This window comes from Oncorhynchus clarkii, chromosome 2, assembly GCF_045791955.1.
Source record: "Oncorhynchus clarkii lewisi isolate Uvic-CL-2024 chromosome 2, UVic_Ocla_1.0, whole genome shotgun sequence".
NCBI lineage: Eukaryota > Metazoa > Chordata > Actinopteri > Salmoniformes > Salmonidae > Oncorhynchus > Oncorhynchus clarkii.
Genome location: NC_092148.1, coordinates 76334944 through 76351218, shown reverse-complemented (window position 1 = coordinate 76351218; position 16275 = coordinate 76334944). Strand labels below are relative to the sequence as shown.

Sequence of the window (16275 nt, the reverse complement as noted above, 5' to 3'; positions counted from 1 at the left end):
CGCCCGACCTCAACCAAATTGATATGTTTGGGATGAGTCAGACTGCAGAGTGAAGGAAATGCAGCCAACAAGCGCTCAGCATATGAGAACTGCTTCAAGACTGTTGGATAAGCATTCCAGGTGAAGCTGATTTAGAAGATGCCAAAAGTGTGCAAAGCTGTCATCAAGGCAAAGGGTGGCTATTTGAAGAATCTCAAATATAAAGAACATTTTTATTTGTTCAACAATTATTTGGAAACTACATGATTCCATATGTGTTATTTCAGTTTTGATGTCTTCACTATTATTCTACATGTAGAAAAGTCAAAATAAAGAAAAACTCTTGAATGAGGTGTTCTAAAACGTTTTACCAGTAGTGTATATATGTCATAGCAGCCATAATACTGACCACTTAGTGCTTCATTGCACAAATAAAACACCACAACATTGTTGTTGGTCATGATAACATTCTATGTATTGCCTACATTTTCCAGGAAGCTTCAAAACTGCTATTGTCAACCAAGAAAACCATGGGAAATATACATATATTTTATGATTTAATATGCAAATGAGAATGAGTAGGTGTTCTAAAACGTTTGACCGGTAGTGTAAACGTTGCCAATTATGTTATACTTGTGCGCTAAGTCATTTGCGGCTCAGTCAGTCACATACACATATGTGAACCATTCAGTACGATTCAGAGGATATGTAAATCTTAATCTACAATCATTCCTTTTCACACGCATAGACACATGATATTTGATATATTGAGGTGATACTCCTAGTCTCTCAGACTCAGACGGGTCACTGTGGGACTGGACGTCTGGGCCGTCATTCATAACCAGACAGTCAATAGGCTACGCAGATCTACAGAGCGGGATTTGTATCTGTATTAAGAGTATAGATCTACTAAAGATGTGATATTTCCATAAATGTAATTATCACTTGGATCAAAGGCGTGATTTCAAATTTCTGGGGTTGTACTCTGAAATTTCCTAAAACTCTTAACACATCCTCTCCTCTACAGACTGACTGATTGACATAGTAGCATCTTAACTCATAAATGTACTTTCCTTGACATTACCCACCCAAGTAAAGCGAGAGAGTGGAGAGGTAAAGGTAAACAGAGGTGAAGAAAATACTGAATGACTCGCTTCTAACTTAAGGTGGGTTCACTGTCAGGGAAGGGACTACGAAGATCAGGTAACACAGATTTCATTGGCCCAAACCGGGGGCTTGCTGTCATAGGGAACACGCATTCGGGATGATGCTGCTTCTGCCCCCTGCTGTGCCTCCTCCTCCTCCTCATTCCTCTGCCCCTCTGCCCCCCTCTGGCCCAGCCAGCTCGGCTGCTCCAGACCCAGCTGGGTAGAGAAAGGCTTTTCCAGAACCTTCAACACCCGCTGGACCTATGACACAGAGAGATGGGAGAAAGATCAAACCATGAGAGGGAAATCCAGAGAAGCAAGTAAAGGCAGATACAGCATGTTTTTTCCTTCCTTTGGAGAATCCTACTGTTCTGGTGACATCATTGCTTGATCGGAGACTGACCTCACTGAAGTCTCCGTTCTCGGCTGCCTCTATTGCATTCTGGGCAATGTAGTTCCTGAGGACGTATCGTGGGTTGGTGCCATCCATCACCTTCACTCTCTCCTCCTGCAGTGCCTGGACGTCACTCTGGCCCTCGACCTCCCTAGCCAGACGCTCCCTGCACCAGTCACAACACATAATTAGATTCATTAGGACACACCTGACTAAAACGCTTTGCAACGGAGAACAAAAACAAGCATGCAGTTCGTCCCTCCCTATGTCAGTTTTCTTCCGTTTGGTGCCTAATGAAACCCCCCCACTGTTCAGAGAAGATGGGTTGGCATAGTCAAATAACTAAGACTAAAACCACCTCTACTGCAAACATTTGACCAACCTGCTTTTTTCTAAGCTTTTATTCCCTTCCCTTCTCATCCGCTCCATCTCCCAATACTACATTTCTAAAGCAATATATCTGATGGTAGAGTTACCTTCATATAGTGTCAAACACTGAGTTGGAGAAAAAGACAAGTTCAATTCAGGGCCTGTATTCACGGCGTGGAATAGGAGTGCTGATCTAGGATCAGTTTTGCCTTTTGGATCATAATGATTAAGACAGGAACACCTGGGGCTGTATCCACAAAGCGTCTCAGAGTAGAGAATTAGTTGTAACTACTATAGATATTTTACCCCTAATCTTATGGGTAAAAATAAAAGCTATGCATGAAGCCTCGTTAGTCATAAGAGTCCCACCTAGTCGACAGATATTAAGGAGACCTCATGAGGCATCCTAACCTGTTAAGGAGTTACCAGCAGGTGTTTTGATAGAAAAAGGCAGCGAGTCAGTGGTTCCTGCACCATAGACAGGCAATTGCTTCGGAGTTGTTAAAATAATGTTTTGATAATTCGATATGCTCAACCTAAAAACAAGCTAGGCCTACATGCAACAGTATATTTTGAGAATGATTTGACATGAGGCCTAATCCACATCATATGCCTAAATACTTAGAACCACTAGACTAATACATTATTTAAATCAACCTATATTATGTTATTTAAAGTTACCCCTTTGGAGAGCAATATCACATTGTTAAAAATATATTCCTAAATGCCTGTAACTTATAACCTATAACTGTGCAATTGAAAGCATCTAGGCCCTATTTTAACTAATTGTGTTCGGTGAAAATTATAAACCTTTCAAACATTTTCTGCAACATTATTGTCAAGTAACGTGATGCCTACTGTGCCAAAGCGATTTAAAGTTGAACGGGAGTGACAAGTGTGTTGATATAGCAGTAATACTATCGAAATTCCGCTTTTAAAAACCATCATACTGTATGATTCAGTGCAATCACATCGGCAACAATTAAGAGTAGGCAAAGTGATCGTGTCAAGCAAAGATTATATCAAACATTTTACCATGGCAACATTTGATGTACAGTCACATTCACAGTGGTTGTCTGAAGCGTGCTATAGCGTTCACAGCTGGCATTCCTCATTGTTACACATTATTGGAAATAACCAATGTCAATGAGTGTCATCACTGTCTTTCCTTTGCGGTACCTAAAACTGTTGTGATTACTAGCTGAGAAACTTTTGTGAGTTTATTTTTATTCCTGGCTCAGAGTTTGTCTGAGCAGTGTCTTAGCAAGATCCTAAAACCTACCTAGCTGGGAGTTTTTGTTGTCTTAAAATAGGTTAACAAGATTCCTAGGACTTTTTCTGAGATGCTTTAAAAATACAAGCACTTGCCTATATGAGGTGATCCAGGTGGCCCAGTCCTCCCTGTGCTTGGCCTTGACCTCTACCTCATCAGTCTCAAGCAGCTCCTTCAGCCTGCCCAGCTTCTCCAGTTGCATGGCCACCGTCCTCCGGTCTGATATCATCTGGAACAGGGACGGGTTGCTCTGGGCCAACTGCATCAGCATGGCCAACTCACTGAAGGGTGAGAGGAGTGGTGTCAATGCAAAATGTCAAAAATGTGATCGCAAAAAAAATAACTAATAGAAGGGAGAGGCAGAGGAAGGTGAAAGAGATGGACTAGAATAGACAAACTTGGGTCAGAGGATCATGTCCACTACTGTATTATTGACCAAATTCCAAAGCTCTACTACAGCTTCAATGACCCAAGACCAAGAAGCTTCCAACAAACCATTACCTGTGTTCTCATTGCTCATGTCAATATATTATCTTACCGTGGGTCCATGCTGGGCTTGTTGGCAGCCTTGAGCTCCTCCAGAGAGGCACACTGCTCCAGGAGGAGGTCTTTGGCCATTTTGATGACCTCTGCTTCCCCATCTCCCTCAGTGGGGCAGGGGATCTGGCTCAGACAGCGGAATGTGTTGGTGAAGTCTGCTCCTAGTGTCCAGGAAGAGAAGGATCAGATATTAAATCAGTCATGCTTAGTCAGTGTCATAGCTGTCTTCTACTGGCAACATGCCTTCTGTGTGAATAATGTGACCGTGAATCACCTTTCTATGAGGGGTGTTCTGCGGCACACACCTCAGTTGTTTGTCCCTCCTCATTCCCCATAGCTTTCTTATGTACACTCACCAGCCAGTTTATTAGGTACACCACCCCGTTCATTAAAACGGATCGCTCCTACAGACAGTGAGTCATGTGGCCGTGGCTTGTTATATAAAACAGGCAGACAGGCATTTGGTTACAGTTCAATTGAGCGTTAGAATGGGCAAAACGAGTGACCTAAGTAACTTGAGCGTGGTACGATCGTCGGTGCCAAGCACGCCAGACCCAGTATTTCAGAAACGGCCACCGTCCTGGGCTTTTTACGCACAAGTGTCTAGGGTTTAACGAGAATGGTGTTACAAACAAAAAACTGTTCTGGAGGCAAAGGAGGGTCTGACCCTGTACTACACTGAACAAAAATAAAACACAACATGTAACAATTTCTAAGATTTTACTGAGTTACTGTACATCAGTTAATTTAAATACATTCATTAGGCCCTCATCTGTGGATTTCACATGACTGGGAATAAAGATATTAATCTGTTGGGCACAGATACCTTAAAAAAAGTAGGGGTGTGGATCAGAAAACCAGTCAGTATCTGGTGTGATCACCATTAGCCTCATGCAGCGTGACATCTCCTTCGCATAGAGTTGATCGTGGCCTGTGGAATATTGTTCCACTCCTCCTCAATGGCTGTGGGAAGTTGCTGAATATTGGCGGGAACCGGAACACGCTGCCGTACAAGTAGATCCAGAGCATCCCACACATGCTCAAAGGGTGACATGTCTGGTGAGTATCCAGGCCATGGAAGAACTGGGACATTTTCAGCTTCCAGGAATTGTGTACAGATCTTTGTGACATGGGGACGTGCATTATGCTGAAACATGAGGTGATGGGGGCGAATGAACGGCACAACAATGGTCCTCAGGATCTCATCACGGTAATTATGTGCCGTCAAATTGCCATCTAAAAAATGCAATTGTGTTCGTTGTCAGTAGCTTATGTCTGCCCATAGCATAACCCCACCACCACCATGGGACACTGTTCACAAAATTGACATCAGCAAACTGCTTGCCCACATGACGCTGTCTGCCATCTGCCCAGTACAGTTGAAACCGAAATTAGTCCGTGAAGAGCACACTTCTCCAGCGTGCCAGTGGCCATCGAAGGGGAGCATTTTTGCTAGTGAGGACGACGAGCACGCAGATGAGCTTCCCTGAGATAGTTTGACAATTCATACAGAAATTATTTGGTTGTGCAAACCCACAGTTTCATCAGCTGTCCAGTGACTGGTCTCAGACGATTCCGCAGGTTAAGATGCCGGATGTGGAGGTCCTGGTCTGGCATGGTTAAACGTGGTCTGTGATATGTTGGAGGTGGCTTATGATAGAGAAATTAGCATTAAAATGATCTGGCAAGAGCTCTGGTGAACATTCCTGCAGTCAGCATGCCAATTGCATGCCCCCTCAAAACATGAGATATCTGTGGCATTGTGCTGTGTGACAAAACTGCACATTTTAGAGTGGACTTGTATTGTCCCCAGCACAAGGAGCACCCATGTAATGATCATACTGTTTAATCAGCTTCTACCTATGCCACACCTGTCAGATGGATGGATTATCCTGACAAAGGAGAAATGCTCACCAACAGGGACGTAAACAGATTTGTGCACAAAGTTGGAGAGAAATAAGCTTTTCGTGCATATAGAACACTTCTAGGGCCTTTTATTTCAGCTCAAGAAACAGGCGATGTATTTTTGTTCAGTGTAGATGGATGTACCTAATAAACTGTCCGGTGAGTATGTGTCCCTCTCTCCCCCTACCTGTGTTATGCATGGTCTGCAGCAGCTCAGTGATGAGCATCTCGTCCTCCGGTTCTTCCCTCCTCAGCAGGCCCAGCTTCTTCCTCATGTTACCCAGGTAGAAGGTGTTGTAGAGGGGCTGGTACTCGTCCAGAACAGCCTCTGCCCGGCCTGGGGGCAGCTCTGGGTCCAGGGCTTCGGCCAGGCGAGCCAGGTTCCAGCGGCAGATAGCCGGTTGGGCCTGATAGGAGTAGCGGCCTGAGTTGTCTGAGGCATTGCAGATGAAGTCAGGATCAAACCTGCAGACAAGATAGAGGGGAAATTAGGCAGTGTTAAGCCAGACCCTTGTTTGGATTCAGTAACAAGTACATTAAAAGTGAAGTTGAAGTTTGAATATGGCCATAATCAAAATAAAATAAAGCAGGTAAGCCATCCATGCTAGTCAAGGCTACTGCTGTGGAAGAGATGGACTGCTGCTGAGTACTGTATGATGTACCTGTCCATGAAGCCATAGGGGCCATAGTCTATTGTGAGTCCCAGAATGCTCATGTTGTCTGTGTTGAGGACTCCATGGCAGAAACCCACACACTGCCACTGGGCCACCAGCCGAGCTGTACGTAACATCACCTACCAGTCGGGGGACAAACACATACACGCACCAGTGTCAGAACAGAAGGAAGAGGAGATTACTTGAGTCTAGTAGTTTAATCTTTAAATGTATCTCTTGCTTAGGTGCTGGGTTAGGCAATACATATTTAGGGATTATATACTGTGGTGGTCAAATAATATTTTTCATGAGAAAATTCATTAATAGCACAGTGTGTGCTAAGACAGTGTCACACTCACTGTATTTCTTCAACGTCCTAGCGACAGCAGATTAACAGGATAAGAGGATAGCAGTGTTCTTGGATCCATGACAAAAAGGTCAAGGATAGAGAGCGCTCAAATATAGGCCTACAGTATGCTTTGATTCAAATTAGTTTTACTTTCATGAAGGACATAAAAGGATATCCTTTAAGTTCATAAAGCCTAAGAGCATTACTGTACCCTTTAACATAATGAATCATGGATGCTTCACTGAATCTAGTGGTGTTTATACTATACCTCTCTGAAAAATGCCACATTCCTCTCCACTCTGTCAGTGTGGTTCTGCTGGATCTCTGGGTAGAAGGTTTCTATGACATAATCCATCATCTGACCTCTGATCGCATCATGGCCGTAGCTGGGGCCCTGGCGGCCTGTGTTCTCATCAGTCGCCTTGAAGATCTCAAAGGACCCAAACCTGCACACACACAAACACAATGATCAGAGTGACACGTTTTAGTATTGTTCCTTAAAGTCATTTGCCATAACTGTAAGACTGAGAACATGTGATAGGCTATGTACCTGATGAAGGTGGGTGCGATGCGGAGGACCACAGAGCACCTCTCTTTGCGGGGGTTCCCACTGTAATACACATCCCGTACCACCTTGCTGTCAGAGGTCACCAGCGACCCCGCCCTCGTGGTGGGCACACCCAGAGCAAACACCGCTTCGCTGCACAGAAACTCCCTGATGCTGGATCGCAGCACCTTACGCCCATCCGCTTGTCTGGGAATGGGAGAGAAAGTATGATAGAAATGTATTCAACAACATTAGCACATTTTCATGGGCTACAATGATAGTCAACTGTATTTAAACTGAGGAATTTGACTGAGGAAACAGATTCATTAGCTAAAGAATTTTTAGAACTGTCTAGTCATGCTTATGCAATACTGTCCAACCTGGAGTAGGGCGTCAGTCCAGCTCCTTTGACCTGAATCTCCCACCGGCCACTGGGGTTCTCTCGCAGCAGCTGGTCTGCTGGAGCTTTTAGTTCACCCAGATAGCAGGCCGCCCCGTCCCCCAACTGTCCGGCGAATGACCCGAACTGGTGACCGCAGTAGCAGTGCGCTGCAGGCTCGGACCCTGGCATTACTTTGGAGCCGCTCAGGTACTCTGGACCCAGTGGGTCGTTCAGAACCTCCATGGCGTTCAGCCCAAGCAAAGCTAAAGCATCATTCGAGACGGCCACAAATCTGGGCTTGAGCACTGGCTGTGGTTTTACTCGAGAGAAACAGGCTCCTGTCACCCTTCGCGGACCAGGTTCTTCTGATGTATCCAGTGGAAGTTTCTTGAGTGCGACATTGTCAAATTCGAGGCGCTCGAGCGGTGAACGACTGACCGCCAGACCCATGTCGTCCATAACAACAGCGGAGAAGTATCTAACCACGACGACAATACCAGAGCGAAGAAAATTTGACCGTGCCAGACGAAGTTTTAAAGAAGTCATCCAACTAAAGCCGGTAGGTCTGTTTAAACTCAGCAGAGACCTCATTCACACCTCCAAGATACGACGCTATCACAGGTCTGCACTACGGATGTTTGTCAGAAATGGTTTGCTACTCTATTATTGGTCCTACCGGAAACAATACGAGACGGAACTAAGACTTGTGCATTGGCCATGGCAGCCAAGGAATCCTTAAATGTCTAAATTAATGAGATGTTAGATAAAATGACATAATAAGTACAAATAGAATGATTTTCTTAAAAATAAAACATATTTCATTTTAAAGTTTTTATAGTCCAATACATAATTCAGGCTTCAATATTTGGCTTGTTTACAGTGAAACTACTACAGTGAGGGTGGGCATACAGACCATCTGAGAAAAAACGTTATTCACACACACACAGAATCCACAACCTGTTGTCTGAGAGTCTTACCCAATATGTATACAGCACACCCAGACATGCAGTATGTACGAACAGAGACATTCAGACAGAGACAGGAAGACACAGAACAATGGGGGACAGATAGAGATGAACAACCAAAGCTCTCAATCCAGTCCAACAGAATCCCCTAAATTAACCCATTAATTCCTAGGGATTACGGTTATAGAATCATGCACGTTTTAGATTAGAGTAATTTCATCTGGATGTCAGATGTTCCTGTACAGAGAGAGTTCATTGATGGCTTGTTGTACAAATTGCATATTTTCTCATCATGTCCTGTGTGACCCATCACTCCAGAAGCTGCAGTTATGTTTAAGATGTTGAAGGTGCCTCAGTACAATCAAATATAAAAAATGTTCCCATTTAAAATGCATTGCTTGCTTCAGCATCTCCATCATGAAAAAAATATCAAACATTAGCCCTTTTAAATTAAGTATGTAACACGTGTTGGTGGTATGGTATTTTACCCTTCCAAGTCCAACCAATACATTACACACAACTAACCTGCTGACATGCAGTTCTTTGAAAAAATTTAATCATGAGAGTTCACTTAAAATACCAGTATAAATTTGAGCTGGGCATTGCCTTCAACAGTACAGGTATTTATAACACACTTCTAAGCATTAGGTTGTTCTGTCTGTATCCACCAGTATGGCTGGTTGTGTGTAACGCCAACCAGAACAGATCAGTTTATGCCTTGAGGAACAGTAAATTGTGTGCCCAGAAGAGAGATGTAGTCACTATAACAACTGAAATAGCCTATTCCCTGGGTTTACTGTCCTCAAACGTACTATGAGCCCTTTACACAGTAAAGGAGGCACTTGACTGTCTGTGTAGGCATAGCACCACTAAAACTAGTTACTAAAATCTTGTCTCTTGGCTGGGGAAAAAACTTTACCACAACAGTGGGAAACTAAAGTGTAGTCAGTTACAAACAATATACTGTATATACATAAGTATGTGGACACCCCTTCAAATTAGTTGATTCGGCTATTTCAGCCACACCCGTTGCTGACAGGTGTAAAAAAAAAAAAATAGCACACATCCATGCAATCTCCATAGACAAACATTGGCAGTAGAATTGCCTTACTTGAGGAGCTCAATAACTTTTAGCATGGCACCGTCATAGGATGTCACCTTTTCAACATGTCAGTTTGTTAAATTTCTGCCCTGCTAGAGCTGCCTCGTTCAACTGTAAGTGCTGTTATTGTGAAGTGGAGCAACAATGGCACAGCCGCTAAGTGGTAGGCCACACAAGCTCACAGAACGGGACCACTGAAGCACGTAGCGTGAAAAGATTGCCTGTCCTCGGTCGGATGCAACACTCACTACCGAGTTCCAAACTGCCTCTGGAAGCAACGTCAGCATAATAACTGTTGTCGGGAGCTTCATGAAATGGGTTTCCATGGACGAGCAGCTGCACACAAGCCTAGGATCACCATGGGTAATGTCAAGCATCGGCTGGAGTGGTGTAAAGCTCCCTGCCATTGGACTCTGGAGCAGTGGAAACGTCTTCTCTGGAATGATGAATCACGCTTCACCATCTGGCAGTCCGAAGGAATAATCTGGATTTTCCCTGACCAAATGCATACTGCTTCCCCAATGCATAGTGCTGGTGGAGGAGGAATAATAGTTTGGGGCAGTAGTTCATGGTTAGTGGATATGCCACATTGAAGGGAATCTTAACGCTACAGCATACAATGACATTCTAAACTATTCTGTGCTTCCAACTTTGTGGTAACAGTTTGGGAAAGAACCTTTCCCTGTTTCAGCATGACAATGCCCCAATGCACAAAGCGAGGTCGATACAGAAATGGTTTGTAGATATCGGTGTGGAAGAATTTGACTGTCCTGCACAGAGTCCTGACCTCAACCCCATTGAACACATTTGGGATGAATTGGAATGCTGCGAGCCAGGCCTAATCGCCCAACATCAGTGCCCGACCACACTAATGCTCTTGTGGCTGAATGGAAGCAAGTCCCAGCAGACATGTTCCAACATCTAGTGGAAAGCCTTCCCAGAAAAGTAGAGGTTGTTATAGCAGCAAACGTGGGACCAACTCCATATTCATGCCCATGACTTGGAATGTGATGTTTGACAAGCAGCTGTCCACATACTATCGGTCATGTAGCATACTTACATAGCTTCGGAAAGTATTCAGATCCCTTCACTTTTTCAACATTTTGTTATGTTACAGTCTTGTTCTAAAATTGATCAAATACATTTTTAAAAAACTCAGCAATCTACACACAATACCCCATAATGACAATGCAAAAACAGGTTTTTAGAAATGTTTGCAAATGTATTAAACCTGAAAAACAGAAATGACTTATTTACATAAGTACTCAGACCCTTTGCTATGAGACAAAATTGAGCTCAGGAGCATACTGTTTCCATTGATCATCCTTGAGATGTTTCAACAACATGATTGGAGTCCACCTGTGGTAAATTCAATTGATTGGACATTATTTGGAAAGGCACACACCTGTCTATATAAGGTCCCACAGTTGACAGTGCATGTCAGAGCAAAAACCAGGCCATGAGGTTGAAGGAATTGTCTGTAAAGCTCAGAGACAGGTTTGGGTCGAGGTACAGATCTGGGGAAGGGTACCAAATCCTTTCTGCAGCATTGAAGGTTCCCAAGAACACAGTGGCTTCCATTATTCTTAAATCGAATACATTTGGAACCACCAAGACACTTCCTAGAGCTGGTCGCCCAGCCAAACTGAGCAATCGGAGGAGAAGGGCCTTGATCAGGGAAGTGACCAAGAACCAGATGGTCACTCTGACAGAGCTCCAGAGTTCCTCTGTGGAGAAGAGAGAACCTTCCAGAAGGACAACCATCTCTGCAGCACTCCACCAATCAGAACTGTTTGGTAGAGTGACCAGATGGAAGCCACTCCTCTGTAAAAGGCACATGACAGCCCGCTTATGGTTTGCCAAAAGGCACCTAAAGGACTCTCAGACCATGAGAAACAAGATTCTATGATCTGATGAAACCAAGATTTAACTCTTTGGCCTGAATGCCAAGTGTCACGCCTGGAGGAAGTCAGGCAACGCTAATCACCTGGCTAATGAAATCCCTACGGTAAAGCATCGTGGTGGCAGCATCATGCTGTGGGGATGTTTTTCGGTGTCTGGGACTGGGAGACTTGTCAAGATCGAAGGGAAAGATGAATGAAGCAAAGTACAGAGAGATCCTTGATGAAATCCTGCTCCAGAGTGCTCAGGACCTCAGACTTGGGCGAAGGTTCACCTTCCAACAGGACAACGACCCTAAGCACACAGCCAAGACAACGCAGGAGTGGCTTTGGGACAAGTGGCTGAATGTCCTTGAGTGGCCCAGCCAGAGCCCAGACTTGAAACCGATCAAACATCTCTGAAGAGACCTGAAAATAGCTGTGCAGCAATTGCTCCCCATCCAACCTGACATAGCTTGAAAGGATCTGCAGAGAAGAATGGGAGAACTACCCAATTTTTTAAAATATTTTTTATTTAACTAGGCAAGTCAGTTAAGAACAATTTCTTATTTACAATGAAGGCCTAACGGAGAACAGTGGGTTAACTATCTTGCTCAGGGGCAGAACAACATATTTTTACCTTGTCAGGTCGGAGTTTCAATCCAGCAACCTTTCGGTTACTGGCCCAACACTCTAATCACTAGGCTACCTGCCATCCCAAATACAGGTGTGCCAAGCTTGTATCGTCATACCCAAGAAGACTCAAGGCTGTAATCACTGCCAAAGGTGTTTCAACAAAGTACTGAGTAAATGGTCTGAATACTTATGTAAATGTCATATTTCATTATTACATTTTTTATACATTTCTAAAAAACTGTTTTTGCTTTTTCATCATGGTAGTGTGTGTAGATTGATGAGGGGGAAAACAATTTTAATCAATTTTAGAATAAGACTGTAACATAATCAAATGTGGAAAAAGTGAACGGATCTGAATATGTTCCGAATATATATATATACACACAAACACTACCGGTCAAAAGCTTTAGAACACCTTCTCATTCAAGGGTTTTTCTTTATTTTTACTATTTTCTACATTGTAGAATAATAGTAAAGACATCAATACTATGAAATAACACACCTGGAATCATGTAATAACCAAAAAAGTGTGATTCTTCAAATAGCCACCCTTTTGCACACTCTTGGCATTCTCTCAACCAGCTTCACCTGAAATGCTTTTTCCAACAGTCTTGAAGGAGTTCCCACACATGCTGAGCACTTGTTGGCTGCTTTTCCTTCACTCTGCGGTCCGACTCAAATATATTTTAATATTTGTAGATACTTTTTAAGTAAATACCTTCGGCCAAATTGTGCAATAAGTTAGGAGATAAAGCAGTCCACGTTCTTCATTTCACCTGTCACATTATTTTACATTATGAAGCATATCGTAGTTCCCCAGAACAGTTGTGTCATGCCCTGACCATAGAGAGCCCTTGTTTCTCTATGGTGTAGTAGGTCAAGGCGTGACGAGCGGGTGTTCTAGTTTAAAATTTCTATGTTGGTGTTTTGGTTTGGTTCCCAATTAGAGGCAGCTGGTAATCATTGCCTCTAATTGGCATTTTTCCCACCTGTGTTTGTGGGATATTAATTGTTTGTTAGTGTGTTTGGGCACTACGTTCTCACGGTCTTTGTAAGTTTTTTGTTTTGTTTTGTTTTGTTTTGTTTTGTTTTGTTTTGTTTTGTTAATTTCACTTAAATAAATATGTGGAACTATACTCACTCTGCGCCTTGGTCCGCTCATTTCCAAGAATGTGATAGAATATCCCACCAACAAAGGACCAAGCAGTGTGAAAATGAGGTAAGGAAGTTTTGGACTTGGGAGGACATGAGAGGACACGAGACCCTTCCTTGGTGGGAGTCGCCAAGGAGCATGGAAGGATAGCGACGACACCGGGGACCACGGCCACAGAAACCCCAAGATTTTTTTGGGGGGGGGCACATGGAGCTGGTGGTCGAGCAGCGGAGAGTGCCAGAGCCTGTTTGGGAGTTGGAGGAGGAATTTGATAAAATATTCCGGAGAGAGGTGGTAGCAACGAGAATGCTGCCGTACAGGCGTGCTGAAGAGCATGACACCAGTCCGGTGCCACCTGTGCCAGATCCACGCATCAGGCCTCCAGTGCGCCTCCCCAGTCCGGTACGTCCTGTGCCTGCTCCTCGCACCAGGCCTCCGGTGCGCCTCTCCAGTCCGGTGCGTCCTGTCCCTGCTCCCCGCACTCGCCCTGAAGTACCGGCTGTACCGGCTCCACGCACTAGACCTCCAGTGCGCATTCACAGTCCAGAGCTTCCGGCAACGGTTCACAGTCCGGAGCTTCCGGCGACGGTCCCCGGTCTGGAGAGTCCAGGCACGGCGTCAAGTCCCGCTCCATGGCAGGAGCCCTCCTCTGCGCTGATGTCTAGTCCCGCTCCATGGCAGGAGCCTTCCTCTGCGCCGATGTCCAGTCCCGCTCCAAGGCCGGAGCCTTCCTCTGCGCCGGCACCCAATCCAGGCACGGCGTCCAGTCCAGCTCCATGGCAGGATCCTTCCTCTGTGCCGGCGCCCAGTCCAGGCACGGCGTCTAGTCCCGCTACTGTCACGCCCTGATCATAGAGAGCCCTTGTTTCTCTATGTGTAGTAGGTCAGGGCATGACGAGGGGGTGTTCTAGTTTAAAATGTCTATGTTGGTGTTTTAGTTTGGTTCCCAATTAGAGGCAGCTGGTAATCGTTGCCTCTAATTGGGGATCATATTTAGGTAGCATTTTTCCCACCTGTGTTTGTTATTTTATTTTGTTAGTTTCACTTAAATATGTGGAACTATACTCACGCTGCGCCTTGGTCCGCTCATTTCCAAGGACGTGACAAGTTGAACCAGTAACAATGTCTGTTTGTAAACAGCACAAAGGGAGAACGTGGGAGGAGCAGGTGAGTCCAGCTGTGGGGGATCGAGTTTTATATTGAAAGACAAGTTTTTTTTTGATCAGCGATGTGCAACTATAGTTTATCTTCACAGAAAATACATTAATGTAACATATTCGTCAGAAAACAGCTTATGTGCAATGCTTTTTGGCAGCCACACAAGAAAATAAGCTAACAATGAAAAAGGTATGTTTTGGAAAAACGATGCATTGCCATCATATTTCTAATGTTTACCATAGAAAGAATGTAGCCAGCTACATTTCCTAATGTTTTGCTTAAGTTAATCTTGCATTTTTCCAAGAAAAGTAGGCTGTAAAAGCACTGGAGAAAAGTGTCTGCATATCAGTCAGAGCATGGTCTGCTGATAGAATGCTCTTTTGTGAATTCTCATCTGATTAGAGAAGTGCAACTGAAGCACGAAATTAGTCTGATGCCGAGCAGAAATAAGAAGTATTTTACATCTGCGTTTACAAAACGCAGCAAGATATTTGTTATGCGTTTTATCTTTTTTTCCTGCATTAACGCGACCCCCTAAGTTTAACTTGCTAGTGAATCTAAGTGAGTGGCTGAATTAATAAATTGGCACAGCATAATTTTTTAAATATATATTTTTATTTTATCCTTATTTTACCAGGTAAGTTGACTGTGAACACATTCTCATTTACAGCAATGACCTTGGGAATAGATACAGGGGAGAGGAGGGGCTTTGTGTTAGCCTTCTGCCGTGTTTGGAAGGTCAAAGCCCATTGGATAAGTTATTTGTAGAGCTGCCACTATCTTGATTTCCTTGCATTTTTTCTCCTCTCTGTTCTCCTCTCCCCTCTTCTCCAAGCAGAGCATGTAGGCCCGTTGCCCTAGCGACTCCAGACTCCACACAGCATGTATTCTACACATACTGCTCCAGAGCCAGTAATGTTCTTCCTTCAGACAAGCATGCATAAAAACATTATTCATTTGCACAATGTATCTCGTTCACATTCCCTTGTAAATGTCCAAACTCACCAAAAATGACATTCGGTAGCTCCTACCTATATATGTATAACTTTATGAGCTGGATTGCCTGTCTTTGCAATTAGTTTATTTTAATCTGATAAATGGCATATATAGGCTCTCATTAGCATATTCAGAGCTAGCAGCCTCCATCGAAATGTGCTCATTTTGTTAGCATTCTGGTAATAAACGCCCACTGGTCTGTTTAGTGTTTGTTGGCACCCCCTTGTGTACTACGCCGGTAATACCGTATATCCCGGTATGAAAGCGGGATGGTATGACGATAAGGAATATCTGGATACCGCCCAACCCTACTTTCATCATGACTAAAAAATAGCTATTTCCTGCTACGAAACTGCCTGTAGCTACTTCATGCAAGATTAGCTACATCATCTTCATAAACAGTTTGTTACGATTGTTGACAGCTAGCAAGTCACGTTAGTTAATGGTTTCACACTTACTAGCTAGATAGCTAGCTTCTAGTGACACATTTACTCGCAGAAATGAGTAACAGTATTAATTTAGGGTGTTAGCAAGTTTGACAAGCTAGCTAGCTGGCATATCTGATAGCTGGCTAACTCCTTGGTTATGAGGTGTATATCAGTTTACAATATTAAAGCTACGTTAATATAATAAATAGGAATGCAAACTTACAGGCTAGCCAACCTGTGTGCTCTCACCCATACTCAGTCAGACTGTGACTCGTCTGTTGTCGTTGCCTTCTGGTACTTGTAGTTCGTGGTGGAAATATGCTTATAGTTCTTATTATTGTGTATTTTATATATCTATTTTCATGCATATGCTATTAATTACAGAAACATGTATAGAAAGAACTCATGTTCAACTTTT

At 43.8% G+C, this 16275-nt stretch overlaps 1 protein-coding gene across 1 annotated transcript; it reads right to left on the bottom strand.

Annotated features, from left to right (window-relative positions):
* Positions 1-527: 527 nt before the first annotated feature.
* LOC139373847 (protein adenylyltransferase SelO-1, mitochondrial-like) lies at positions 528-8201 on the bottom strand. The gene is made up of 9 exons (XM_071114932.1): positions 7538-8201; positions 7161-7364; positions 6879-7056; positions 6271-6401; positions 5796-6073; positions 3702-3864; positions 3259-3444; positions 1531-1687; positions 528-1388 (listed from the first exon to the last, which is right to left on the bottom strand). Exons 1-9 carry the CDS (start codon positions 8128-8130, stop codon positions 1170-1172), a joined length of 2109 nt encoding a protein of 702 aa, XP_070971033.1. The 5' UTR covers positions 8131-8201; the 3' UTR covers positions 528-1169.
* Positions 8202-16275: the final 8074 nt, after the last annotated feature.